The 26,743-nt window shown below is 39.2% G+C and overlaps 2 protein-coding genes across 7 annotated transcripts in view; one reads left to right on the forward strand and one right to left on the reverse strand.

The window, feature by feature from the left end:
• PPME1 (protein phosphatase methylesterase 1) overlaps window positions 1–9,473 on the reverse strand; it is a 50,275-nt gene extending 40,802 nt beyond the window's left edge. For both annotated transcript variants that reach the window (XM_006073305.4, XM_006073306.4), the window contains exon 1: window positions 9,227–9,473. In XM_006073305.4, the coding sequence (XP_006073367.1) occupies window positions 9,227–9,327 (101 nt within the window). In that variant the 5' untranslated portion in view covers window positions 9,328–9,473. The remainder of the gene's footprint in view (window positions 1–9,226) is intronic.
• Window positions 9,474–9,483: 10 nt separating this feature from the next.
• Window positions 9,484–26,743, forward strand: part of C2CD3 (C2 domain containing 3 centriole elongation regulator) — a 127,413-nt gene continuing 110,153 nt past the window's right edge. For 3 of the 5 annotated variants that reach the window (XM_044929377.2, XM_044929379.2, XM_044929380.2), the window contains exons 1-5: window positions 9,484–9,695; window positions 13,455–13,736; window positions 16,223–16,380; window positions 24,970–25,184; window positions 25,767–26,014. In XM_044929377.2, coding sequence (XP_044785312.2) covers window positions 9,629–9,695; window positions 13,455–13,736; window positions 16,223–16,380; window positions 24,970–25,184; window positions 25,767–26,014 — 970 coding nt within the window. In that variant the 5' untranslated portion in view covers window positions 9,484–9,628. Of the gene's footprint in view, window positions 9,696–9,754; window positions 9,985–10,034; window positions 10,276–13,454; window positions 13,737–16,222; window positions 16,381–24,969; window positions 25,185–25,766; window positions 26,015–26,743 lie in introns of those variants that run through there. The other 2 variants (XM_006073314.4, XM_044929378.2) reach the window with 2 other exon arrangements.

Below are 26,743 nucleotides of genomic sequence, written 5' to 3' on the forward strand. Positions count from 1 at the left end.
AAACTGTATGACCACTATGCATCAACTGTTAAGGAAATAAGGGAGAGGAGGAAGAAAGAGAGGAAAAATTATTCCCTGCCTAGAGACAAGGAATAAGAAATAAAAGTTGTATGTTTTTAGGTGAATGTCTCAAATCCAAATAGATATGTTAATATTTCACCATCTACTAGGCTGCTTAAGTCTGTTAGGAGGGCGAGTAATGAGTCATGAGCTGCACAGCAGCAGTCCTAGTCACTGTTCTCACAAATTCTCCAGCTTAGGAGTCTTCTGGTGGGGACAAAATACTGAAGTTTAATTGCAGCCAGCTATTTAAAGCAAGGCACCACAGCTCTTATATATAAAAAAGAAAAGTTCTCATTAGCAACACTGAAGAGAAGGAAAGAATGGAAAGGACGGCAACCAAATGGCTGTCTGGGATCATGAGAGTTCATTACTATTGATAAGGGCATCTTATTAAAACAGATGACTTAGATTCTAAAAACTGTGTACTGGATCAGGCTATTAAGAGATCATCTAACTCAAATCTTACTTTATGGGAAGGAATAATTAGCTGTCTGTTATGTAACAAGCCGGATTTTGAATTCAGCAAGAAAAATATTCCCTTTAAAACATGTGAAAGACTCAAAGTCATAGATTTCCCAGAGCCACTCTCCATAGCACTGGAGCTTAGACTCAAGCATGTCTGGTGCCACAGAAGTCTTTATAGTACACCTCAGAGTTCCTTCTGAGGCCCAGAGAGAGGAAGACTTGACCAAGTCACATGCCTTATTAGTGGCAGAGATAGGATTCCCACTTACACCTGGAAAAAGTCCATGGCAAGGACATACACAGAGACACAGTGGAAAAAGACTGATAGTAAACAACTTCAGCCTTCTGCCATGATTTCGAATGACTATAATTTTCAACATAATCTCTTATTCAATCTTCAAAATACAGAGTTGACCCTTGAACAACGTAAGAAGAGGGGCTGAGTTTGGGGGTATATGTGTGTGTAACCCTTCATGCAACTGAAAATTTACGTATAACTTACAGTTGGCCCTGTGTACCTTCCATATTTGAGATTCCACAGAGGCAATTTCAACTGACCGTCAATTGTATTAAGTGTAGTACACCTGACCCTTCCACAACACAGTATGAACTCCATGGGTCCACTTACACAAGCATTTGTTTTCAATAGCAAATATTACACAAATGTAATGGTAAATAAAACACAAGTGGAAATTGGTTGAAGCTGCAGACACTAAACCATGGAAAATGGAGGGCCAACTATAAGTTATACCTGGATTTTTCACTGTGGGGAGGGTCGGCACCCCAACTCCCTGTTGTTCAAGGGTCTATGGCATTCACTATTGAAAAAAAAAAACAGAAAAACCCATGTATAACGGGACTTGCTCAGTTCAAACCATTGTTGTTCAAGGGTCAACTATATAGGTAGTATGTGCTTGGGACTGGTTGTCGATACTGAATTTGAAGGACATCTAAGTGTGGTATATAAGTGGACCATGCTTTTAAAAGAGCTATTTATTACTTAAATGTTTCTTCTCTAAAAGTAACTATTTCACAGTATAAAGGAAGAAGTTTTTCCTAACCAATCAAAAGTGTTTCCTCAAATCTGACATCAAGTAACATGACAAGAAAGTCTCGTCAGGTTAAAAAAATTCCAATTACCCAATTTTGGAGAAATAGATTTGCTGGCAATAAGTGTAGCAAAAATGGGGAAATGGACATTCACTCAGAAGTGCTCAGGTCAAGGGGCTCAAAAGTGGCATAAAGGGGAGAGGGAGAAAATGGGAGAGGGAGGGAAAGAGAGAAGCCACTTCCTAAACCTGTGCTGTAAAGAAAACAGTAGGGAATCTGAGGTCAGATTAGCCTGTTCCTCTTGTTAATATCAAGATTTAGAGCAGTTGCTGTTTACTCTCTACTCCAGACATCCCTTTCCCACCACTCTCTATTCCCTAACAGAATTCCAAATAAATAGTAGCTAGTAAAGATCTTTGTTATCTCTCCTCCAGCCCAAAAGAATGAATCAGAATTGGTCTAAACCAGTCACAGTAATCCCATTCCCTACTGCCAGTGATTAGTTTTAGGATGTACATTTGAACCAGTTCTAGACAGAGACTTAAGGGAAAAACCTGCTGGGGAGTTTCCCATTCTAGGTGAAAAAAAAAAACAGGGACAAGCTAAGTCAGGAAAAGGTCTTTGTCTTTGTTTCTTCCTTTTTATTTGGAAAGAAGAATAATGGTAAGGTACAAGTGGAGTTGCAGCAGCCATGCTGCAACCATAAGGTGACTAGTAAGAGAAGGAAAAGCCAACATTTCTAAGGATGTCAAAGGAAAGCATGCAAAAAGTCTGGGTCCTGACTGATACAGCCGAATAACTGAATCAACTCTGAACTTCGTATTTATAAAAAGTATTACTTCAATAAATAGTATTTCTGCTTAAATCACAAGTTGTTAACAAAAAATTATTTCACATTAATGTAATATTTTTAATCTGAATTTGAGGAATTTTATAGGCTGTGTTTAAATAAACAGTAAATATATTTAAATAGTTTTCTAATTATATTACTCTTATACATAGGAATTTATCCCTTGTTTTAATTTGTACATATTTAAGTAATATTAAATACAATATTAAACATGTCTACATTATGTAACATAAAATATTAAAAGTAACATGTCAGTACTTTCCATCGGAAATATTTTTCATTCAAAAGGGATTTTTACAAATTGAAGAACATACTTCAAGGAAGACTCAACATCATCAAAATGTTGATTCTAAGTTAACTTACATATTTAATATAATGCCGATAAAAATGCTATTAGGCACTAGTCTAGTTGATTAGAAAGTTTACACGTAAAAAAAGTAAGAGGAGCTAGGAAAATCCTGAAAGAGAATGAAGGGGAAGCTATCCCTACCATTTACTAAACATATTAAAAACACCTCTCTGATTTAAAGCATAGCAGTGGCACATAAACAGACTGACGAAAAAGGAAAGAAAATTCGTAAACAGACCCAAATCTACATAGAAATTTGGTGTATGATAAAGATGGCATTTTAACTAGTGGGGGAAAGGACTAATTTTTACTGAGGTGAAATTCACATAACAGGATAAGGATAAAGACTTTTAAAAAATTGTGTTACACAATTGGACAGCCTATGGATAAAGATAAAAATGGCTTCCTAGGCGGCTCTAGTGGTAAAGAACTTGCCTACCAATGCAGGACATGCAAGAGACGTGGGTTTGATCCCTGGGTTGGGAAGATCCCCTGAAGGAGAAAATGGCAACCCACTCCAGTACTCCTGCCTGGAAAATGCCATGGACAGAGGTACCTCGAGGGCTACAGCCCATAGGATTGCAAAGAGTCAGAAGCAACTCAGCATACAAGCACGCAAAAGATAAAAAAGATAGATCTGTTCACTCTGCATATCAAGATAAACTTCAGATGGATGTAAAAAAGAAAGATACAGGTCTCAGGGAGAAAAGCATATTACTTTATAACCTGGAAGAAGAAAATATCTTTCTGAAATACAAAATCCAGAAGCAATGGGTTTTCTACAGAGGTTTGATTATATTAAAATTTTAAAACAGAGCTTTTTACATGGCAAAAATTATTATAAGCAAAGTAAAAGGGCAACTTGGAAAAATATTTTTTAACACCTACAAGGGAAAAAAACCCCTAATATATAAAAGGCTTCAAAGCAATTCCATTCTTAGGTATATATCCAAAAAAATACAAACATTATTTCCACACAGAGATTTGCATGTGAATGTTCACAGGATCATCATTCATAAGAGCAAAACACTGGAAACACAATTCCAGCAACTGAAAAATGACTACATAAATTGTGATATATCTATACAACAGAATACCATTCAGCAGAAAAAAAAAAAGAATGAAGTACTAATAAATGCTACCTCATAGAAACTTGAAAATATTATGCTAAGTGAAAGAACCCAGGCACAAAAGGTCACATATTGTATGGTTTTATTTATATATCTCCAGAATAGGAAACTTCATGGACACTGAAAATAGATTAATGGTTGCTAGGGGAAAGGGGGGATGATGTGAACAGGTAAGTAGTTTCTTTATGGAATGATGAAAATGTCCTGGAATTAGTGATGATTGCACAACCTTGAACATCCTAAAAATCACTGAACTGCATACTCTAAAAGGGTGACTTCTACAGTATGTGAATTATAAATTAGCTGTTTGAAATTGATAATTAATATAAACAGATTACTCTTTTAATAATTTAAATCTTTTAGTAACTTAATATGCAACCTTGAGCAAATCACTCCACTTTGCCCTTTATTTCTCTATCTGTGGTAAACAGCCCCTTAAAGCCTTCCTCAGAGGCCCTGATATTTGTAACACATTTGTAACACATTTAAGAAGTTGAATGAAAAACTGTCTGATCAGATATGAATAAATACACAGCTTGAAGGGGAAAAAGCTGTGTATTATAAGATACATTATAAGATACTGAAAGAAGTGCTTCTATTTCTTAAAGAATGAGCCTTTCTCATTGTTCTTAACATAATCTACTAGTTACCATTCCTTAAGAGCTTGTGTGTCAGGAAGCATAACTGCTTTTCATATATTATCTCGTTCTCACAGCACTCTAAGGTAAGCAGAAGTATCCCAGTTTTAGAGTTAAGAAACAGACCATGAGAGGTTAAATGACTTAACTAAAGTAAATTCAAGCTAGCCTTCAAACTCAGATCATTATCACTTCAAACAACGATCTCTTTTGCACCAAGGTGTAACAAGAACCGCGCTCCAGAATCACTGTGGACGGTGATTTCACTGCAGCCATGAAACTCAAAGACAACTGCTCCTTGGAAAGAAAGCAATGACAAACCTAAACAGTGTATTAAAAAGGAGAGACATCGCTTTGCCTACAAAGGTCTGTATGGTCAAAACTGTGGTTTTTCCAGTAGTCGTGTACGGATGTGAGAGTTGGACCATAAGAAAGGCTGAGCACCAAAGAATGGATGCTTTTGAACTGTGGTGCTGAAGAAGACTCTTGAGAATCCCTTGGACAGCAAGGATATCAAACTAGTCAATCCTAAAGGAAATCAACCCTGAGTATTCACTGGAAGGACTGATGCTAAAGCTCCAATACTTTGGCTACCTGATGTGAAGAGCCAACTCACTGGAAAAGACCCTGCTGCTAGGAAAGATTGAAGGCAGGAGAAGAAGTGGGTTGCAGAGGACGACATGGTTAGATGGCATCACTGACTCAATGAACATAAGTTTGAGCAAACTCCGGGAGAAAGTGGAGGACAGAGGAGCCTGGGGCGCTGCAGTCCATGGGGTCACAAAGATTCAGACACAACATGGTGACTGAACAACAAGCAAGAATAACAATAGTAACAAAAACCCAATATAAATCTGGGTTTCTGAAGTCGTGTTTCTGCCACTTAAGGATTCTGTGATATTAGGCAAGTCAGTGAACATTTGAGTTTTCTCAATAAAAGAAAATATTAACCTTTGCCCCAACTTACCTAATGGAATAATATAAAAAAGGGACTAATATATATGTATCATTTAAAGCACTATAAAACTGTAAGAGATGATTGTAGAAACAAAGTACTTACTATTGATGAACCAAAACTATACTGAAAAATGACTTACAGTCTCTCTAATCGTAATGGAATGTACTAAAATAGTGACTTTCAAAACACCCTTAAGCACACCACATGATATAGACTAAATGTTTGTGCCCCCAAAATTCATGTTAAATCCTAACTTCCAATGTTACTTTTGAAGGTGGAGCCTTTGGGAGGTGATAAGGTCATGAGGGTGTAGCTCTCATCAAAGTGATTAGTAACCTTATTAAAGAGACCCTACAGAGCTTCCTTTCCCCTTCCCACAGGTAAGGACACAGTGAGAAGACTGCCATCTATGACCCAAGAAGCAGTCCTCACCACACACAGAATCTGCTGGTGCCTTGATCTTGGATTTCTCAGTCTTCAGAACTCTGAGAAAAAAAATATGGTATTTTTTTTATGGTAACCCTAACAGACTAATACCAGTTGCAAGCAGGGCTTTAAAGTCAGAGTAGTTCCAAAAGCTTTTAAAAAGTTCAAAACCACTGTTCTGAGCATCATCTACTGGCATCTATCAGGGAACAATAAAACCAGGATTTCAGGCCTTACCCGAGAAATAACATACATAAAGCTACTGCCACAATGCCTGGCACACAATATTAACAAAAAGAAAAAAGTAATTGCTATTATAGCTTTATCTAGTAATACTTTGGAATTACTAAATCCAACTGGAAAAAAAAAATTATGGAAACTCAAGAAAAACCAAAATCTCAAAACCACCCTGAATATGCAAACACAGCTAAACAAGGTTTACTGAAACTAAAGGCAAGAGATTATGAAAAATAGTTGAAACAGTAAGTCATATAAGATACTATCAAAGGAACAGGTCCAATCTGAGAGTAAGAGAAAGGCTGGGGAGTGGAAAAGATGGGAAGATTAAAAAAAAACCAACTGAGAAGAAGTTAGAAATAAAGGATGATTCGAAACTGGCGGAAGTGACACTTTATAAACTAGGACTGACTAAAAAAAAAAGGAAGACTGAATCCCAGGGTATTTGCAAAGGAATAAGATACATAACTCAAATTAACTATTGCCAACAATAATAATTACGAACCCGAAAAACACAATGGGTCTCAGAGTCCAGAGATCCAAGTCTTTAGTGGCCCTATTGCCCAGCTTCTAGGAAGCATAAGTATGAGGAAGATCTGAGTTTCAGTTTTCTCATTTATTAAGAGAATATACTACTCCCTGCTTCCTAGTTTACCTAACAGAATACAGAAGTCTCCAAGGCTCAGTTTCCTCAACTATATGGTGAAGCAGTAAGACCATTTCAAAGCTCTCTTCCAGTTTGATGACTCTAGGGAAGGAGAGTCTATATTATCACTAACATTAGGGTTACATGCTGCTGCTGCTGCTGCTAAGTCACTTCAGTGTCTGACTCTGTGTGACCCCATAGACGGCAGCCCACCAGGCTCCCCCGTCCCTGGGATTCTCCAGGCAAGAACACTGGAGTGGGTTGCCATTTCCTTCTCCAAGGCATGAAAGTGAAAAGTGAAAGGGAAGTCGCTCAGTCCTGTCCAACTCTTAGCGACCCCATGGACTGCAGCCCACCAGGCTCCTCTGTCCATGGGATTTTCCAGGCAAGAGTACTGGAGTGGGGTGCCATTGCCTTCTCCATTAAAGAGGTTAAGTTACTAACAATTAAGCTAATCGGTAGATTTTAGTATATGTGCTGCCGAAGTGGGCACTAATTAGTAGATTTTACTTTCTCTTAGCATTTTTCTTCAGTTCTTCATCTTCAGAGAACTTGTTTTGCCAAAATGAGAAGCTAAGCTCTAAACTTATCTGAAGTGCATATGGTTATTAAAAAGCTAGGATTTTTATGTATTTTCACAGAAGAGCACTGGAATACTGAAAAACCAAAGTTTAGATTAATAAGGCAGCAACTAAGATACATGTCAACAATAAATGCTACATTAATTTTATAGTCCAGGTTAATCTTCCCCAAATAATCGACTACAGATCAGCTTCCAGATCCTCCCTGATCATGTTACAGCCCTTAGTCTTCCAAAGTCAAACAATCTTCACTTTACCTTACATGCAGCCTCCTGCCACCTCTTTGCACTGTGTGCATTCACTGACCCACCTTTACCTTCCTCTGTCAAGGTTTTCTCATTTTTCTACTCTGTCCCATGGTCAGGTCTCCACTGCAAGTCTTTGTTTCCTTCCCCGGTTTTTCCAACCATTCTCACTACCCCTCTACCCTACTGTTTTAATTTATAGATTCTCCTTTCTCTCCATTCCTAGGACCTGTTTTCACAGTATCTCCTATCTTCATCTCCTTTTTGGTAAGCTTTTGTACATGTTACTTCTTCAGAACCTAAGATTTTTTTTTCCTCTAGTCATTATTCCAAGAATATCTATCAATCCATCTCTAGAATTCCAAACACACACTCTTGATTACCACATACCTAAGTATTTTTTCTATCCCTTACAGTCACTAGTTTCCAGAATCCTGTCTGATACTACAAACACACCTCAAAACCAACTACCTGATCAATTACCTATTTTCTAGCAATTACCTCTCCCAGGTTCAACTCATTACACTCTCTCTCCTACATCTTAGATCCCCCAACCTGGCCCAGTTCATTCAACAACCTAAAATTCCAAAAGCCAACACAGCTCCTCCCATTCCAGTAAGTGGTGGTTTCCCCCAAAACATTTTAAGCTACTACTCTCAATACTTCATTGAGTTTTATCAGACCAGTACATAACTTCCACCAGACCTACTTGCCCTGCAAAAATCAACTGCCCAAATCTTCCTCTTTAACCTTTCCAGACCTTCTGTCTGCAGCAAGCCATTAGTTAAACCCTATTTCTACTCATTTCTCAATCTCTGGAGCCCACAGTCACTCTCTAAACCCCTGCACGCTCTCTCTCATCACTCCTCCCCTTATTCCCTACCCTCACTTCTCAGCACATTCCTATCACCCCTAACAGTCTTCCTGGCTATGTTCTCCATCTTTCCTTAGGCCTATTCCCCACACTTTCTCAGCACCCCTTGAGACCTAATCTCTAAGTCACTTGCTCACTCCCTGAATATGCCTCTTCACCTTTAGAAACTCTCTGCAGAACCTTCTGCTCCCTAGTTTTCTTTCCTTCTCCAACCCTGCCTCAAGTGTCCCCTGTTTCCCCCAGCTTCTTTCTATTATCTAGTTCTCACAGAAACTAGATAAGGATTTACTCCTCCCAAATCTTTCCCTAGTTCTTCTCCTAATTTCCCTCAACTTTTCACTTAGTCATTTCCCATTTCCCTCAACCATCCCTGGAAGATTTCCCCCCACCTTTGTCACAACTCTTTTTCCTTTTCTCAAACCTCCACCCGTTCTTCTGAGGTGCCTCCTACATCTCTTAAACTATCTTCTCAGCTTCCTCAATCTCTGCCTCATTCCCTTCTCCCTCCAATACTATTTGTCCTCTAATTTCCAGTGACTTGGCGCCTCCCCTAGTCCCCAGATCTGCCTTCTACTTCATGTAAACGTCTCCAGGCCGCCGCCAACATTCTCTCAATCCTTAGCCTCCCTTGCCATGCCACTCTGAACGCCGAGAGCCACCATTCTCCAACGGTCGGGGCCTGGCCTCTAGGGAGAAGGGGTACGGGTCACGTACCCCATTCGCATCTTGGCTCCGCTCTGACTGCCCCCGCTGCCAGGTAGTGGAGGGCGAGAGGGCAAGCGCCCAAGATGCATACTCTTCTCGAGGGCCGACATGAAGGGGAGGCCGCAGGTACTCGAACAGTAGCCGAAGCTTCGTCCCACGCTAAGTGCGGCCCAACCGGTTACAGCTCACTCCCCTAGCGACGCCCTGTAGCCTTTAGAGAGCACGCAGCTACCGGCAGCACCGCCCACCGGCTCTCTAAACTCCACCCCCTCGCCCCAGCACTTCCACCGGAAGTGCGCAGCAACACTCCACAAAGGCAGCTGGGTAACGGAGTCTCTGACCCTTCAGACCCCTACCAGAGAACTCCACGACCTTCGCCGGAAAGAGAAGCGCTCCTATGTACCCTGGGCAATGGAGTCCTCAAAGAGCGCATTCTGCGCTTCCGCAGTTGGAGGCGCCCGCGTTCAACCCTGCAGAGGTGGGGTAGCAAAGCATCCTGGGTGTTGTAGTCTACTGGTAGGAAAGCGTCTTGGCGCCTTCCTTTCTGGTCGCTTCCCAGAGACTGTTAAAGAAAGAACCACTTCTTCCTGCCTCCCAGGCTGCCCCACGGCCCCGGTTGCTGGGGAACGCCAGTGCCTTGGGAAGGGATGGCGGGAGGCTACAGCTTAGGTGCTGGAGCCGTAGTTGAGTTGGTGAGGAGCTCGGGGTCGTCATGAAGCAACGGAAAGCTCAGGGGCCTGGGGGCGGCCGTAGCCGCAAGAAGAGAGGTAATCTGAGCGACCAAAAGTGGAAGAAAGCGTAGTTGGGCGATTGGGCGGAGTTCGGGGAGCGGGGCGCTAGGCATTCTAGGAAGACCTCCCACAGCCGCCTGTTAAAAAAGCGGGGAAGAGGATTGCGGAGGAAAATAAACCAGGGCATCAGAGGGTTAAAAGAGAGCATTTGACCCTCCCGCGAATGGAAACGATATAAGGGCTGGACTAGGGGACAAAGTGGGTGAATAAATGGAATGAGGGGAGGGCTAAAAGGAGATGCTTCCAAAGGAAGAGAACGAAAAAATTGTAGGTTTTGCTTTGGTTTTTACTTTTTAAAAATTGAGGTATAATTAACATATAACGTTATGTTAGTTTCCAGCAATCCTTTGGATTGGATGTTTGTATATATTTCGAAATGATTGCCAGTTGTCTCGTTAGCATCCATCACCATACATAACAATTTTTTTTCTTTTGAAGAGAACGTTTAAGATCTACTCTTTAGCAACCTTCAAATATACAGTACACTACCATTATCGTCACCGTGCTGTACCTTAAATCCCCGTGACTTACGAATGTTTTTGATAAGCGTGTGGGGGCAGGAAAAGGGGAGGTAGAGCTTTGCAGGTCCCTATGGGACTGGAAGGAAAACAAGTTGGTGAGTATGTCGGTAATCCTAATAGGCAAGGATCACGTTTTAGGCCTTACTGAATCCCCTATATGCAGAGTACATCATGGGAAACGCTGGACTGGAAGAAACACAAGCTGGAATCAAGATTGCCGGGAGAAATATCAATAACCTCAGATATGCAGATGACAACACCCTTATGGCAGAAAGTGAAGAGGAACTAAAAAGCCTCTTGATGAAGGTGCAAGTGGAGAGTGAAAAAGTTGGCTTAAAGCTCAACATTCAGAAAACAAAGATCATGGCATCCGGTCCCATCACTTCATGGGAAATAGATGGGGAAACAGTGGAAACAGTGTCAGACTTTATTTTTGGGGGGCTCCAAAATCACTGCAGATGGTGACTGCAGCCATGAAATTAAAAGACACTTACTCCTTGGAAGGAAAGTTATGACCAACCTAGATAGCATATTCAAAAGCAGAGACATTACTTTGCCAACAAAGGTTTGTCTAGTCAAGGCTATGGTTTTTCCAGTAGTCATGTATGGATGTGAGAGTTGGACTGTGAAGAAGGCTGAGCGCCGAAGAATTGATGCTTTTGAACTATGGTGTTGGAGAAGACGCTTGAGAGTCCCTTGGACTGCAAGAAGATCAACCAGTCCATTCTGAAGGAGATCAGCCCTGGGATTTCTTTGGAAGGAATGATGCTAAAGCTGAAACTCTAGTACTTTGGCCATCTCATGCGAAGAGTTGACTCATTGGAAAAGACTCTGATGCTGGGAGGGATTGGGGGCAGGAGGAGAAGGGGACGACAGAGGATGAGATGGCTGGATGGCATCACTGACTCAATGGGCGTGAGTCTGAGTGAACTCCGGGAGATGGTGATGGACAGGGAGGCCTGGTGTGCTGTGATTCATGGGGTCGCAAAGAGTCGGACACGACTGAGTGACTGATCTGATCTGATCTGATCTGAATCCCCCAAAACTAGCACACAACAGGACTCGATAAATGTTAGTTGAATGACTGAGGTGTGAGGCAATCATGACTCATGAAGGGCTACAGGTGGGAGTAGGGAAAAGCCAGTTATAGAGGAGAGAGAAAGAAAGACTGGGGATTGACAGTGTGGTAGGAGGTGAGGGTATGAAGATCTCTGAAGGATTTGAGATGGTAAAAGTGTTTAACAGGAGGAGTTTATCAGGTTAGTCCACGTAAGGACTGTTAGGGGAATGTTAGCTTCAGCAAGAACAGTCACCCTGGGAACCCATGACAGATCAGAAAACAAAATTGAGTTTCTGCAGAGCTGCCTCAAAACAGAAACTGGGTGACTCTGCCTTTTTACATTATAGGCAGAGAGGCATTTGGAATAGTGATAGTGCATTAGGCCACTGGGTTGAGGACTAAAGCTGCAGTCTAGAAGTGAATCTTATCTGCTGTTTAAAGATAACTAAGGCAGTTTTGAGGCAATGTGTTTCCTTCCAGGAATGATGCAAGATATGAAACAGAAGTGTGAAAGTGTTCAGTGCTGTGTTACCTACATCAAACCAGTCAAGTATATTTGGTTGATAGGAAAATCAAAATGAAATAACATGCTAATGTCCTTCTCACTATACCATGTGCGTATACAGTAATAGTCATGCACATGCCTGTGTATAATTTTTATATTGAAACTAGTTATTCATAAATATTATGGTGGGTCTTCACTCAAGAAAGCAGAGGGGGTGTTCTCTTAGAAATCCGAAGAATTAGTTATATAAATTTCTGATCTGATAGACTTCAGTGTATTTTCTTCTTGAGGCATGACCACTCTCCAAAGGAAAAGTGAGAAGAATAGAAAGGTGTGTGTAATATTGGAATGAGTTCTTAAACTTCCTGTAAGTCATGGTTAAAAGATACTGTGAAGGGGAAGACAATCAGGGTCATTAAAGGAAAGCTGTATAGAAAGTCATGATTAATTGCCTTGTTTACATGTTGTTATCTGTCTAAAAGCCATAAATATTATGAACATAGCACTATGCTAAAGAATAGTGGCAGAATCTAAAGGTGATACTTTCTGTCCTCATTGATTATATTATATTGGCAGGAAGAAAAGACAGTTTAAGGTGGTCTTTATGGAAGCACTGAGTTGTATGGTGTACATTTCATTTGTGAATTGACAGGACAGTTTTAAAGTATGAGAATTATGTAAAAAAGAAGGCAGTGGCACCCCACTCCAGTACTCTTGCCTGGAAAATCCCATGGACGGAGGAACCTGGTAGGCTGCAGTCCATGGGGTCGCTAGGAGTTAGACATGACCGAGTGACTTCCCTTTCACTTTTCACTTTCATGCCTTGGAGAAGGAAATGGCAACCCACTCCAGTGTTCTTGCCTGGAGAATCCCAGGGACCGGGGTGACTGGTGGGCTGCCGTCTCAGGGGTTGCACAGAGTCGGACACGACTGAAGCGACTTAGCAGCAGTAGCAGTAGCGTCTTTAAAACTGGACATTGCCATAATCAGAATCAGAGTACTTGGAAGAAAAATTTCAACTGCTTCAGAGGTTTTTTAAAATCTATGTACTGTATCGTAGTTTTCATTTAGTATCTTTCAGTTAAAGAAGCGTTTATACTAGTATGTCTTTAAAGTTGGTGTGTTCTTTCCTCACAGTAACCTGAATCCAAATCTGAATACTAACTAGTTTTCAGGGTGGCTTAAGTGACCAGATAGGTTATTCTGTGGTCTGGTTTGCCAGTTACTTCTTCTCATATATTAGGATAAATAGAATTAGCCTTCTCTTTGTAGAGATTAAAATGTTTTTATGTGTTTTTCATTCAAAAAGCAGATTATATGTTTTCTATATTTAGACTAAATTTTGACTTTGTATTCTCAGATTCCTCCACAGGTTTAAGTGACATTTCTCCATCTACAAGCTTGCCACCCTTGGTTGAAGGCCAGCTACGCTGCTTTCTGAAACTTTCTGTTAATAAAGTCATATGGAAGATTGCAAAGCCTCCTGCTTGTGTACTTGTCCGGGTGAGATGGTGGGGAGAAACATCAGAAGGAACCCTCTTTTGTCCCAGAGATGCATTGCAGACTGAACCAAAAGCTGTGAGAACAACTACACGTTATGCTATTCGCTGTGGTCCAAAGCAGTTTACCTCTTATCTAACAGGTATGTTTTTGTCTTGTCATTTCATCAGCAGGCATAATAAGAAGCATGTAGCTATGTCGTTAACAGTAGGTATTATTATGCTCCTAGTAGCTGTGACACTGTTGTTGAGGATTCAGAGATGTTATAATTGCCACCATTATTTAGAGTATACTATGTGCTGCCAGTTGATACATATTATTTCTGATCTTTAATAACCCTGAGGTGAAGTGAAGTGAAGTCGCTCAGTCATGTCCGACTCTTTGTGACCCCATGGACTGTAGCCTACCAGGCTCCATGCATGGAATTTTCCAGGCAAGAATACTGGAGTGGGTTGCCGTTTCCTTCTCCAGAGAATCTTCCCGACCCAGGGATCGAACCCGGGTCTCCTGCATTGCAGGCAGACGCTTTACCATCTGAGCCACCAGGGAAGCCCCAATAACCCTGAAAGATATTTTCTCTATTTTGTAGACAATGAGACCAAAGTTCAGAGAGATGACATGAATACGCTATATAAGGTTCTATAGTTGATAAATGGCAAAACTAGAATTTGAACCCACTTCTCTCTGACACCAAGACTCATTCACTTGTCACTACATTGTACTTCTTTAAGTAATATAACTATAATCTCTACTCTGGAACTTCCATTATACTCAAGGAAAAAATTTACTAATAATAAGGATATAAAATTTACTAATAAAAAATTTAGTAATAATAGAAGATAATATATGCTAAATACCAGTTGAGTGTTAGTGAGTTAGTAGTACAGGTTTTCAGAGAAGGGAGGATCCCTCTACTGGGAACCAAGAGCCAAAATTTCATTTCTGTTCAAGGACGGCATTCTGAATATACTGTGTTATTTCTCTATTCAAGTCAAACTTTCATAGAAACGTTTTAGATGGTAGACTTATCAAATCAATTCAAGTCACTAAAAAGCATTGGGCTAAGAATACAAGAAAGCCAGAGGTGAATTAAAGATTAACTTCTGCTTAAGTTTACATTCTTTCCAGAAGAAATTTTTGAAGACATCAAAATATAAAGAAAAAAATTCAGTTATTCAAAAAATATGTGTAGAATACTTAGCTTGCATCAGACATTGTACTTAGGTGCTGTGGAGATTACAAAAATGAATCAAAAGATTTATCCAAATGGTATCTAATTCTAACTAAATTCACAGAGAAGTTTAGTTATGATATTAGGTAGAAAGTGATAAGAGCTTTTAAAAGATACCCGTGGAGAAGGAAATGGCAACCCACTCCAGTGTTCTTGCCTGGAGAATCCCAGGGACGGGGGAGCCTGGTGGGCTGCTGTTCTATGGGGTCACACAGAGTCGGGCACAACTGAAGCGATGCAGCAGCAGCAGCATAGATATCTGATTAAGAAAATTAATGAGACATAGGTGAGCCTGGCTGTTAGTAAATAAGCAACAAATGTTGATAGATTTCTCATATTCTATACATGCATGTTATTTTATACTCTACAAAGCCCTTTTACACTATTAGTTCATAGAATTTCCAGGTGACTTACATGATTAGATAAGTCAGGGACTGTGATATGTTAAGTAATTTGCCTAAAGTCATATAACAACCATTAAGCAACTGCCATATAAAAGGATTCTGTGCTATGTGTTTTATTTACAATACTACCATTCCTCACAGCCATGAGGATTGGGAAGAAAGTATTGTGATGCCTATTTTATAGACAGCTGTGGCTTTCACAGAAATAGACTGTGAATATCAGAGCCACAACACAATCACAGATCTTGTAATTGTAATCCAGTGCTCTTTTCACTACAGCATTCAACAGATGGTGAAAATAAATCATTTTCTCAACTTTGGTAAGAAAATATTCAGAAGTTACACTGTTCTGAAATAATCTCAAATTGCATATGCATGCATTGTATTTGTCCTGCTATAAATTGGGACCATGAAGGTGTTAAGTCAAAGCAACCAATTGAAGAATCCAGTTAAGGAGTTTATTTCCATTCCTTTTGGTTCTAAGTGCTCTCAGCATTTCAGTCCTCCAGATATTATTGAGGAATAAGTAATAAAATACTCCTGAGAAGCAGGGACCAGCTGCTGCATCTATATAAGAGCAGCCCTTTGTCCAGTTCAAAACTAGATATGGTGAGAATTTTAAAACTGAGAATTGTTACTTTTTTATTTCAAAACTAAAGCCTGAATCTTTGCCAAATATGTAAAAATATAAAATAAAATACTCTCTTAAAGGTATTTTCCTTATCAAATAGTTGATATGCTAACTATTTCTGTGTAATTTTTTTCCCTCCATTTGAGATATTTGTCATTGCTTTTCCTAAAACTTAGTTTTTTGATCTTGGGTTCACTCTTTCCCACCCCCGAATGATATGATAATAAATAGTTTATTTGAAAATAAAGTGATTTTATTTTTAAGTAAAAACATTTGGTAATGTGTACTCCTCTGCCCATTTCCAAAAAAAAAAAAAAAGTAAATGAAAAATGTCTGCTGATGTTGTAATTGTTTTTGATTAGATATGGCTGTGCTGGTGCTAGAAGTAATCACCAAACTTGAACATCTTCCAATTGGTAGAGTTCAGATCAGTGGACTAGCCCAGCTTTCTCCAACCCATCACATCGATGGATTTTTTACCATTGTTTCACCAACATCTAAGAAACTTGGAGAACTCCAGGTAAAAATATCATAATTGTCTGCTACATAGAGTAAAACTTTAGGGGCACAAATATTTGAGTCTGTTTGTAGAATTGGAAAGTATGTGACTCTCAAATACTGTGCAAATACCCACTCCATGCCTTTGTTCTTACCGATGACTGTTTTGTACTTATTTCCCACTTATCCATATCCTCTTAGTTCTTTGCTGCCCATCTCAAGTTCCAGGAATCCTTCACAGCTCCTCCTGCATTCATTCTTCTCTGTGCTCTCTATTAATTTTATAACATGAATTACATAATCATTGTTCAGTTATAATCTTACATAGTCTCCAAAATCATATATCTGTAGTTTCCTTTTAATTTCCTTTCCTTTTAGTTTATAGATTCCTTGAGAGACAGGACAGTATTTTCTACTTTCTTTGTTTTTCCCGCAGCTCCTAAGGTAGTGCCAAGCAGTAGTAGCTTGTTTGACTCATTTAAGTGGTATCTTTGATGTTCATTCATTGATTCAGCCTACATTTTTTTTGATAGTCTGTTATATGCCATTAACTTAGGATACGAAGATAAGAGATCGTCCTTTCAGTTAGTTTTCCAAAGTCATATAGGATGAAATAGAAGAGAGTAACAAATAGAACACAGTATGATACATATATAGTAAATATATGTACTGGATAGTGGGAAAGAACATAGAAGGGTCCCTTTCTGAGGGAGACTCTGGGAGCTCTTCCTGGAGAACTCTGAATATTCAAATCCTTGAGAAATTTGGTGAGTTTAATACTTTGTCAAATATATTCTAAAATATGTATAGAAATTTAAGCAGATATTTAAGAAAGCAGTTCAAAAAAGATGAAGAAAGAACATATAACATTACCAGATTTAAGAACTTGTTATAAAACCACAAGCACATAATTGTGTCAAAGGAAGAGAATAAAGTCCAGAAATAGATTTAACTAAGTGAAAGAACTTGGGCTTCCCTGGTGGCTCAGTGGTAAAGAATCTGCCTACAATGAAGGAGCCTCAGAAGACTCAGGTTCGATCTCTGGGTCAGGAAGATTCCCCTGGAGGGAGGGCATGGCAAGCCACTCTAGTATTCTTGCCTGGGGAATCCCATGGATAGAGGAGCCTGGTGGGCTACAGTTTGTAGGATCACAAAGAGTTAGACACGACTGAAAAAACTGATTTTGCATGCATGCAAGTGAAAGAACTTAGCATTTTCTATACTCTTTATCATATTTTTATTTATAATATTATTGAAAGATAGTGACACCTTATAGTGGTAACTTTGTGGTAAAATGAGACTGGATTACTCCTGCTTTTCTCTTATGGTACAAAGTTGCATCAGACCAGCAAAAACAGTTTGGCATTGTGTTTCAAGAGCCATAAAAATGATCATATATCATTTACCTGAATAATTCTACCACTGGGGACTTATATTAAGGAAATACCATAAAAATAGAGGAAAGTAATACACTTAGGACTGGTTATGGAAATGCAAGTCTAATATTGAAAAAATTCAAACAATTTCATTAGACAGTATTAAAACCAAAGTCTATTAGTGGAATATTTTGTTTCCATACAAGATAAAATTATGTAGTTATGACTGTGTAGCAATATCAAAAAATTATTTTAGATTGATAACAAAGAGAATTGAAAGTGTACTCACATATATGTGTATGATCAGTGACTGGGGGAAAAAACAAGGGAAAATAAAAACAGTTGAAATAGAGAATTCTAGGTGGGCTCTTTTCCTATTTTTTAAAAGATTTATTCATGTATTTTTGAGTGTGCTGGGTCTTCATTGCTGCACACAGGCTTTCTCTAGTTGCAGTGAGCGGGGCTACTCTCTAGTTGTGGTGCCCATGCTCCTCACCATGCAGTGGCTTCTCTTGTTGAAGAGAACTTCTCTTGCTGAAGTGGGCTTTTGGTACACGGGCTTCAGTAGTTGCAGCAGTTGAGCTCAGTAGTTGTGTGTCAGGGGCTCTAGACCACTGGCTTGGTAGTTGTGGGCACAGATCCAGTTGCCCTGTGGCATGTAGAATCTTCCTAGACCAGGGATCGAACCTGTGTTTCCTGCATTGGCAAGTAGACTCACAACCACTGGACCACCAGGGAAGTCCTCTTTTCCTATTTAAAAAAATTAGATACAATTCACATGCCATAAAATTCACCCTTTTAAAGTATACAATTCTGTAATTTTTAGTATATTCATAAGAATGTGCAACCATTGTGATTGTCTAATTCCAGAACATTTTTATCACCCCAAAAAGAAACAGTATACCCATTAGTAGTCATTCCCCTTTTTACTTTCTCCATCTCCTGGCAATCACTGATCTACTTTTTGTCTCCATCAATTACCTGTTCTGAGTATTTTGTGTAAATGATGTAATATGTGGCCTTTTGTATCCGGCTTCTTTGACTTAATATAATGTTTTAAAGGTTCATCCATGTTGTAGCATGAACCAGTGCTTTATTCCTTATTGTAGCTAAACAATATTCCATTGTATGGATATATCACATGTTGTTTATCCATTCTTCAGTTGATGGACATTTAGATTGTTTCAACTTTCTGACTTTTAAGAATAATGCTGCTATGAACATTTGCATACAGGTTTTTTGTGAACAGATACTTTCAGTTCCTTTGTATATACCTTGGTGTAGAATTGTGATCATGTGGTAGCTGTTTATACTTTGAGGAACTGCCGGCCTGTTTTCTAAGGTGTTGGATCATTTTTTTCCCCTTATTTGAATGTCAGCTGATAAAATAATACTATTTGTTTTTTATTTAAATATCACTGCATTTGTTGGGGAATTGTTTTTTATAGAGTCTTGGAGACAGAGGTCAAATTTTGAAAGATTATGGAATAAGTAAATGCGTAGTAATTACAGTGAAGAAGTGGAAATAACAAAGACTTCTATTTTCCAGAGAGAGGTAGTGTAACCTAAGGGGTATAGCACCAGACTTGGACATGGAAAAATTGGTTGGTGTTCATTTGTAGTCCCTGAGTTTCAGTATCCTATTTTGTAAAATGAAGATAATAACTTTTACCTTATAGCCTTGTTGCAGGGATTAAGTGATATGAAAAAAAATACTGAAGCACTTAACATGGTGCTCAGGCATATGAGAGGCACATATAAAATTTACTTGAATTGTAGAGGAAAAGATTGATAGTGGGTGGTAGAATTGAGAAATTTGTTGATACTTTAGAAGAGGAATTGGCACACTTTGCCTAGTGGTCTGAATCTGGCTTTCTAACTGAAAGTTTTCTTATATTTTTAAAGGGTCATTTTAAAAAAGATTGTTCAATACAGCTGAAAATATTTACCCTCTGCCCCTTTACAGAATGAGTTCGCTGACCCTTTGTAGAGAGTAAGAGACCTGATTTGTAGACCAAGAGAAAAGCAAGTGAAGAAAGATACAGAAAATAAAAGAGGATAATTGAGCAAGGTTAATTATCTGGAAAAGGTCAGTTTTCATTCCAGTCCCAAAGGCAATTTCAAAGAATGTTCAAACGTACAGTTGCACTCATTTCACACCCTAGCAAAGTAGTGCTCAAAATCCTTCAAGCTAGGCTTCAATAGTATATGAACTTAGAACTTCCAGATATACAAGCTGGATTTAGAAAAGGCAGAGGAACCAGAGGTCAAATTGCCAACATCTATTGGATCACACGGAGAAGGCAATGGCACCCCACTCCAGTACTCTTGCCTGGAAAATCCCATGGATAGAGGAGCCTGGTAGGCTGCAGTCCACGGGGTTGCTAAGAGTCGGACACGACTGAGCGACTTCACTTTCACTTTTCATTTTCATGCATTGGAGAAAGAAATGGCAACCCACTCCAGTATTCTTGCCTGGAGACTCCCAGGGACAGGGGAGCCTGGTAGGCTACCGTCTGTGGGGTCACACAGAGTTGGACACGACTGAAGTGACTTAGCATAGCATAGCATAGCATTGGATCACAAAACTAGAAAATTCCAGAAAAACATCTACTTCTGCTTCATTGACTACTGTAAAGCCTTTGACTATGTAAATCACAACAAACTGTGGAAAATTCTTAAAGAGATGGGAATACCAGACCACCTTACCTGCCTCCTGCAAAACCTGTATGTAGGCCAAGAAGCAACAATGAGAACCGGACATGGAACAATGGACTGGTTCCAAATTGGGAAAGGAGTACATCAAGGCTGTATATTGTCACTCTGCTTATTTAACTTATATGCAGAGTACATCGTGCAAAATGCTGGGCTGGATGAAGCACAAGCTGGAATCAAGATTACTGGGAGAAATATCAATAACCTTAGATATGCAGATAATACCACCCTAATGGCAGAAAGTGAAGGGGAATTAAAGAGCCTCTTGATGAAGGTGAAAGAGGAGAGTGAAAAGGCTGACTTAAAACTCAACATTGAAAAAACTAAGATCATGGCATCCAGTTCCATCACTTCATGGTGAATAGATGGGGAAACAATGGAAACAGTGACAGACTTTATTTTCTTGGGCTCCAAATTTACTGCGGATGGTGATTGTAGCCGTGTAGCTCACTACTTGGAAGAAAAGCAGTGACAAATCTAGACATCATATTAAAAAGCAGAGACATTACTTTGCCTACAAAGGTCCGTATAGTCAAAGCTAGTTTTTCCAGTAGTCATGTATAGCTGTGAGAGCTGGACAATAAATAAGGCTGAGCACCAAAGAATGGATACTTTCTAACTGTGGTGTTGGAGAAGACTCTTGAGAGTCCCCTGGACATCATGGAGATCAAACCAGTCAATCCTAAACGAATTCAGCCCTGAATGTTCATTGGAAAGACTGATGCTTCAATACTTTGGCCACCTGATGTGAAGAGCTGACTCATTGGAAAAGACTCTGATGCTGCAAAGGATTGAGGGCAGGAGGAGAAGGGGACGATAGAGGATGAGATGGTTGGATGGTATCACTGACTCAATAGACATGAGTTTGAGCAAGCTCCAGGTGTTGGTGATGGACAGGGAAGTCTGGCGTGCTGCAGTCATGGGATCACAAAGAGTTGGATGCGATTGAACTGAACTGGCCGAAATACAAAAATGAATTTGCAAAAGAATATCTTAGATGTATAAGATATTAAAAACAGTGAATATTTGTTGGCTCCTCAACCAGGAGGGATTAACATTTCTTAAAATAGGGGGAAAAAGAGATATTAACTGGAATAAGCCAGGTTTGAGAGTCATCCATATTATTTTATGTATTGGTGCTTCTCTTTTAGAGAGTTGTGTTCCATTGTATGGATATTACAGTTTTTATCCATTTGCCTTACATAAAACTAGGGAGATATCTTTGCCTTGTTCATGGGAGGAAAGCATTTGGTCTTTTCACTATTAAATATCATGTTAGATGCAAGTTTTTCATAGATGCCCTTTATCATTGAGAAAGTTCAAGTTTTCTGATGATTTGATCATAAATGAGTATTGTGTTTCATCAAACTCAATCGTTGCTAGAGGTTAAAGGTGAGAAGGTATGACTTCAAAGGGAGTATTTTAGGGGTGATGCAGGTGTTCCATGTCTTAAATATGATGGTGGTCACTTGCATCTAAACATAGTTTTGGCCTTTCTTGTTGGCTCAGCAGTAAAGAATCCACGTGCCAATGCAGGAGACAGTGGTTCTATCCCTGGGTCAGGAAGATCCCCTGGAGAAGGAAATGGCAACCCACTCCAGTATTCTTGCCTGGGAAATCTACTCCAGCTAATTTTTGCCACATTGGAATGGGAACCCAGGATTGTTGGAACTTCTAATTTTTCGAGAGAAGCCAGAAATTCAAATTTTTACCTAAAATATGTTTTTTTAATCACCGTTAAATAATTTTTAAATCTTAACAAATGCTATATTGACCAGCATAAGTCTGAAAAATAGATATACTAGTTTGCTCTCTCTAATACTGATATGTTGTAAATGTAGAAGATGACTGTGGGCAGCCTAGTGCTAAAGAGAGCATTGAGTCATTGAGAGAACACTGAATTCTGTTCTTAAGGATATTTTATTACAGATGTGTGAATCATGTGGTATATTCAAGGTATTTGTGGATGGCATGGAATTTAGAAAAGATGTGATATATTTGGGCAATAGAATGATGGTCTGGCAATGGCACCGTAAAGGAATAAGTCAACCTCCCTGTCCTAGCTGGTAAAAGAAGTAGTTTCCTTTGGAGAAACTTTGGGGGAAATGAGGACACTTTAAGAAAGAGATGTTCAGTTAAAGTGTAAAGTGATGAGGTAGTTCGTATCCAATAGAAAATCTGCAGGGCTCAGTGAAGGGGTTGTCAAAGGAATGAGCACCAGGGTGAACTTTGACTGGGGCAGAGCATAACTGCTGTGGACTGAAACAAGGATCTGTGAAATGAACACAGGAGTGTTTTGGGTATACTATGGAAACAGAGGGGTTAGGAGTGGAGACCACTTGGACTGGTAGGAATTGCTGAAACAGTATTCTGTTTTAAACCTGCAAAACTTGACTCATGCTTTTTTGTCTGCCTGGAATGTTTTACCTCAGTCCCCGCTCGACTTTATTGCTCACTCATATTTAAGGTTCTGAACTCGAATATTTATTTTTCAGTCCTGGAAGCCATCTCTGGCCCTTCTTCCTCACCTCTTCCCCAAGCCCAGACCCCTGTTTTGTGTTCCTGCAGCACCCAGTTCACATACTTATTCTTAAAACTCATCATTTTATATTAAAACTACTTCTTGTTAAATTTCCCTACAAGATGGCTTCCCTGGTGGCTCAGATGGTAAAGAATCTGCTTGCAATGCAGGAGACTCAGGTTCAATCCCTGAGTTGGAAAGATCCCCTGGAGAAGGTAATAGCAGCCCACTCCAGTACCCTTGCCTGGAGAATTCCGTGGACAGAGGAGCCTGGTGGGCTGTAGTCCATGGGGTGGCAAAGAGTCGGACACTACTGAGCAGCTAACCCTCTCACTTTCACAAGATACTGTGATCCTGTGGGTCAGATTCCATGTTTTATTATCTCTTTGCCCCAGGCAAGTAGCACAGAACTTGGCACTGAACTGATCTCAAAAAATACTTGTTAATTGAACAAAGGAGTTAGACCAGCACCTGTATTTTCATTGTACAGTAGGTGTGGCAGGTACCTGGACTTGCTTTTTTTTTCCCCTCACTGGTAATAGAGACCTTTGAGTTGTTTCGTAACTAGTTCAAATCTTTTAAGGAAAAAGCAAAACTATGACCAGCCAGTAGGTCATTGTTAACGCCAGGGACTCTATCTTTATTCTCAGTGTCTCCTTTGTTTTTAGAATACAGTGGCAGTCTTTTGGCAAGTGATGTATGGTAGGGGACAATTTTCTGACACATTTGGGCAGCCAGGATTTTATGTGATCCTCTTAGAGCAGTGACTGCACGAAGTATTTATCCCACTGCATTCTGGTCATTCGTAGAAAATCTTGATGAATAGATTTAAAGGACTTTGTGCCACCTGGTTCATGAACAAAGTTCTCATCAAGACCCAGATGTGTTTATTGAGTCTCTGCCTTGACAATTTCTCCACACAAATTACTCCATTGACTTCTTAAAATGTTTGACTTCAATCTTTCATTTTTGCCTTAGGCCGTTTATCATCATGTAACTCTCTTCGGCTCCTTTAACAATTCCTTCTGCTCTCTATGTTATTGTAGCCTAACTTTCAATACTGCTCTTCTTTTCTTTGGGAGTACATTATTCAGTTTCTTCTCTAAAGTTTTGCTTTAGGCTCTGTTTTACTTTTTACTCCCCCATTAGACTTTGTTTAGCTTTTCAGAGAACTGGAGAGTTTTTCAGTAGAGTGCCTGAATTCAATGGAGTTAAATGATAAAGGAAACTTCAAGAAAACTAAAACTTTACATCTTACTATTCCTTCCTCTTCACCCTGCCTCCTCCCCAGTGTAGAATTAGGGCCTTATTTTTCTCAAATGACTAACAATAAGGATGCAACAAGTTGTTTTTTTATTTGTCAGACCATTAGTCATTATTATGCATACTTGATGTGTGCACTAAGTGTGTGCTTATGCTGATTAGTCTACAGAAAAATGAATAAGACAGTCCATGCCTTCGAGAAATTCATAATCTATTTAGGAGAACAAACTGAAAGTACAAATACCTCCTTTAAGCATCTGCTTTTTTTTAATCTTCAAATTAGGATAGTGTACTTTCCTGACAGAATTATATCACCGCATCAACTTCTCTATGTGAGGAATGTAGCACAGTTTCTGGCCTCTTATAGTATTCAATAAATGGAGGTTATATGAATGGATAGATACAGAGTAAGTAGAAAAATGGAAAACGGAGTGGCCATAACATCTCTGCCTAGACACAAAAAAGTTTTCATAGAGGAAGTAATACTGGAGGAAATCTGCATATAGAGGCATAAAGGAATGAAATATAAGGTAAATTTAGAAAACTCTTAAGTAATTAGCAAATCTAGGAGAGAGAGATGGGGGAGGAGAGCACAGTGAGAGGTGAGGCTTCTGCTGTAGGCAGGAATTTGAACTTGATCCTATAAGAAATGGTGGTCATTAATTTATATTAAACAGTTTAAAAATTAATCAATGCTAAAAAATAAAACTTCTAATACATTGCATGTCTCTTTCAGGTCTCACTTGCCCTGGAGCCTTTGTCAGAAACTTATGACAGCTACAATCCTCTTCCTACCACTAACATGACAGAAAATGTGCTTTTATCTGAGCAGGGTTTCAGAGAATATTCTGAAGCAAGCAATACTCAATTTCTGGTTCCATCAAGGATCCCTACTACCAAAATTGATGGAAAAGATTTAGCAGCTAATAGCAGTAGGTCAACCCCGCCAAGGTAATTACCACACCTAATACCAATCAGTCTGTCAGCTAATTCCCACTGAATGCATAATTTTTGTCTTTCATTTGAGGTTGCTTAAGAGACTAAAGGTAGTCATTTCACCAAATAAGTATTAAGTACTCACTGTTTCCTGGTGTTGGGCATAGAAATTAATAAGAGGCAATTCCTGTTTTGAAGATGGCTCATAATCTAGTGAGGAGGCCAATACACAGATAAATAAGTATGTCTAAGTCATATAGAGATGCTATGATAGACGTGCAATGAGGGAAAGAGGGAAAAGGCAGTGTTTTATGAAAGGGAATGAAGGAAGAAAGATAGATTTTGATTTTAAATAATTATCAAGCATTTGCTTTGTGTCACACTCAGCACTGAGCTCTTTGTTTCATTGTCTCACTTTAGCCACAGCCATACCATAGGTAAAACATCTATTATTTATTTCATTTGGGAGATGAAAACAGATTTACAAAGTCTGAGCTACATTGCTATATGCCACTGATTCCCTTTCTGTCTCTGATGAAGTATAGTGTTACCATAATGGTTAATATACTGCTGACGTTCTCCTTTATTTTAAAACAGGGGGAAAGACCACTTGTACTTTGCAGAGAACTCTGGTACAATAAAGGACTCTTTCTGTGGACTCCAGCACCATCTTAATTCAGGACAGAGTTTAGAGTCTGTGACTCTGAAAGGCAAAGCCCCATGGAAGCAGATGTCCCTTCTCAACAGTTCTGAATTCCAGCCTCAAATTAGCACAGTTGCCAAGAGTCACAGTGACTCATGCATTCTTTCTTCAAACAACCCCCCTACCAAGGACCTTCTTTCAGGTATGAATATATTTGTGAACTGAGACTAAGCTATATTTATTGGGACTCTGCTCGTTAAGCAATGTACAAAGAGAAGCAAGACTTCTGTTTGAACTAAATAGGCAAATAAAAGTGAGTAATTTTACTAGAGTCTAGAATCTCTAACCATTGAAGGGCAGCTCTGTTAAACCACTGAATTACTTCTGAATAATTATTGGGTGCTTGTAATTTTAAGTTTAGAGAAAGCCATTTAAAATGAACCTGAGTATGCAAGAAAAGTCTTTATCACATAAAAATATTAGTCCTTGTTTTTTCCCAGATAATTCAAAGGGAATAAGAATTTTATCTCCTTATCAGAATTTACTTATACCATTGTGCAGAGGCTAGTACTAAATCTGTTTCATATTCTGAAAATTGTTGGTTTCACTGGGAACATTCATTGCACAAAAACTGCTAATCTTAAGCCTGGGAGTTAAATATGATTGACAACCAAACAGAAATAGAAAGGAGTAGGTATACCTGTGTAAGAACTTAGTCTGAAATTTTAAAAGCAAGTAGCATCTGGATCGGATCACCTCATGTTGGAGAGTGGTATTATAAAAGCAATTTGATACCTTGTGTTGCACTGCAGTGGTCAGCCATATATCTCTGTGACATCAACAGCATGACATGAATTTGTTGCCATCCTCACAAGTAAAATTTCCAAAGTAGAATATCTGTGACAATAGTAGAAAAATATTTTAAATTAAA

The sequence above is a fragment of the Bubalus bubalis genome, chromosome 16 (genome assembly GCF_019923935.1).
Source record: "Bubalus bubalis isolate 160015118507 breed Murrah chromosome 16, NDDB_SH_1, whole genome shotgun sequence".
NCBI lineage: Eukaryota > Metazoa > Chordata > Mammalia > Artiodactyla > Bovidae > Bubalus > Bubalus bubalis.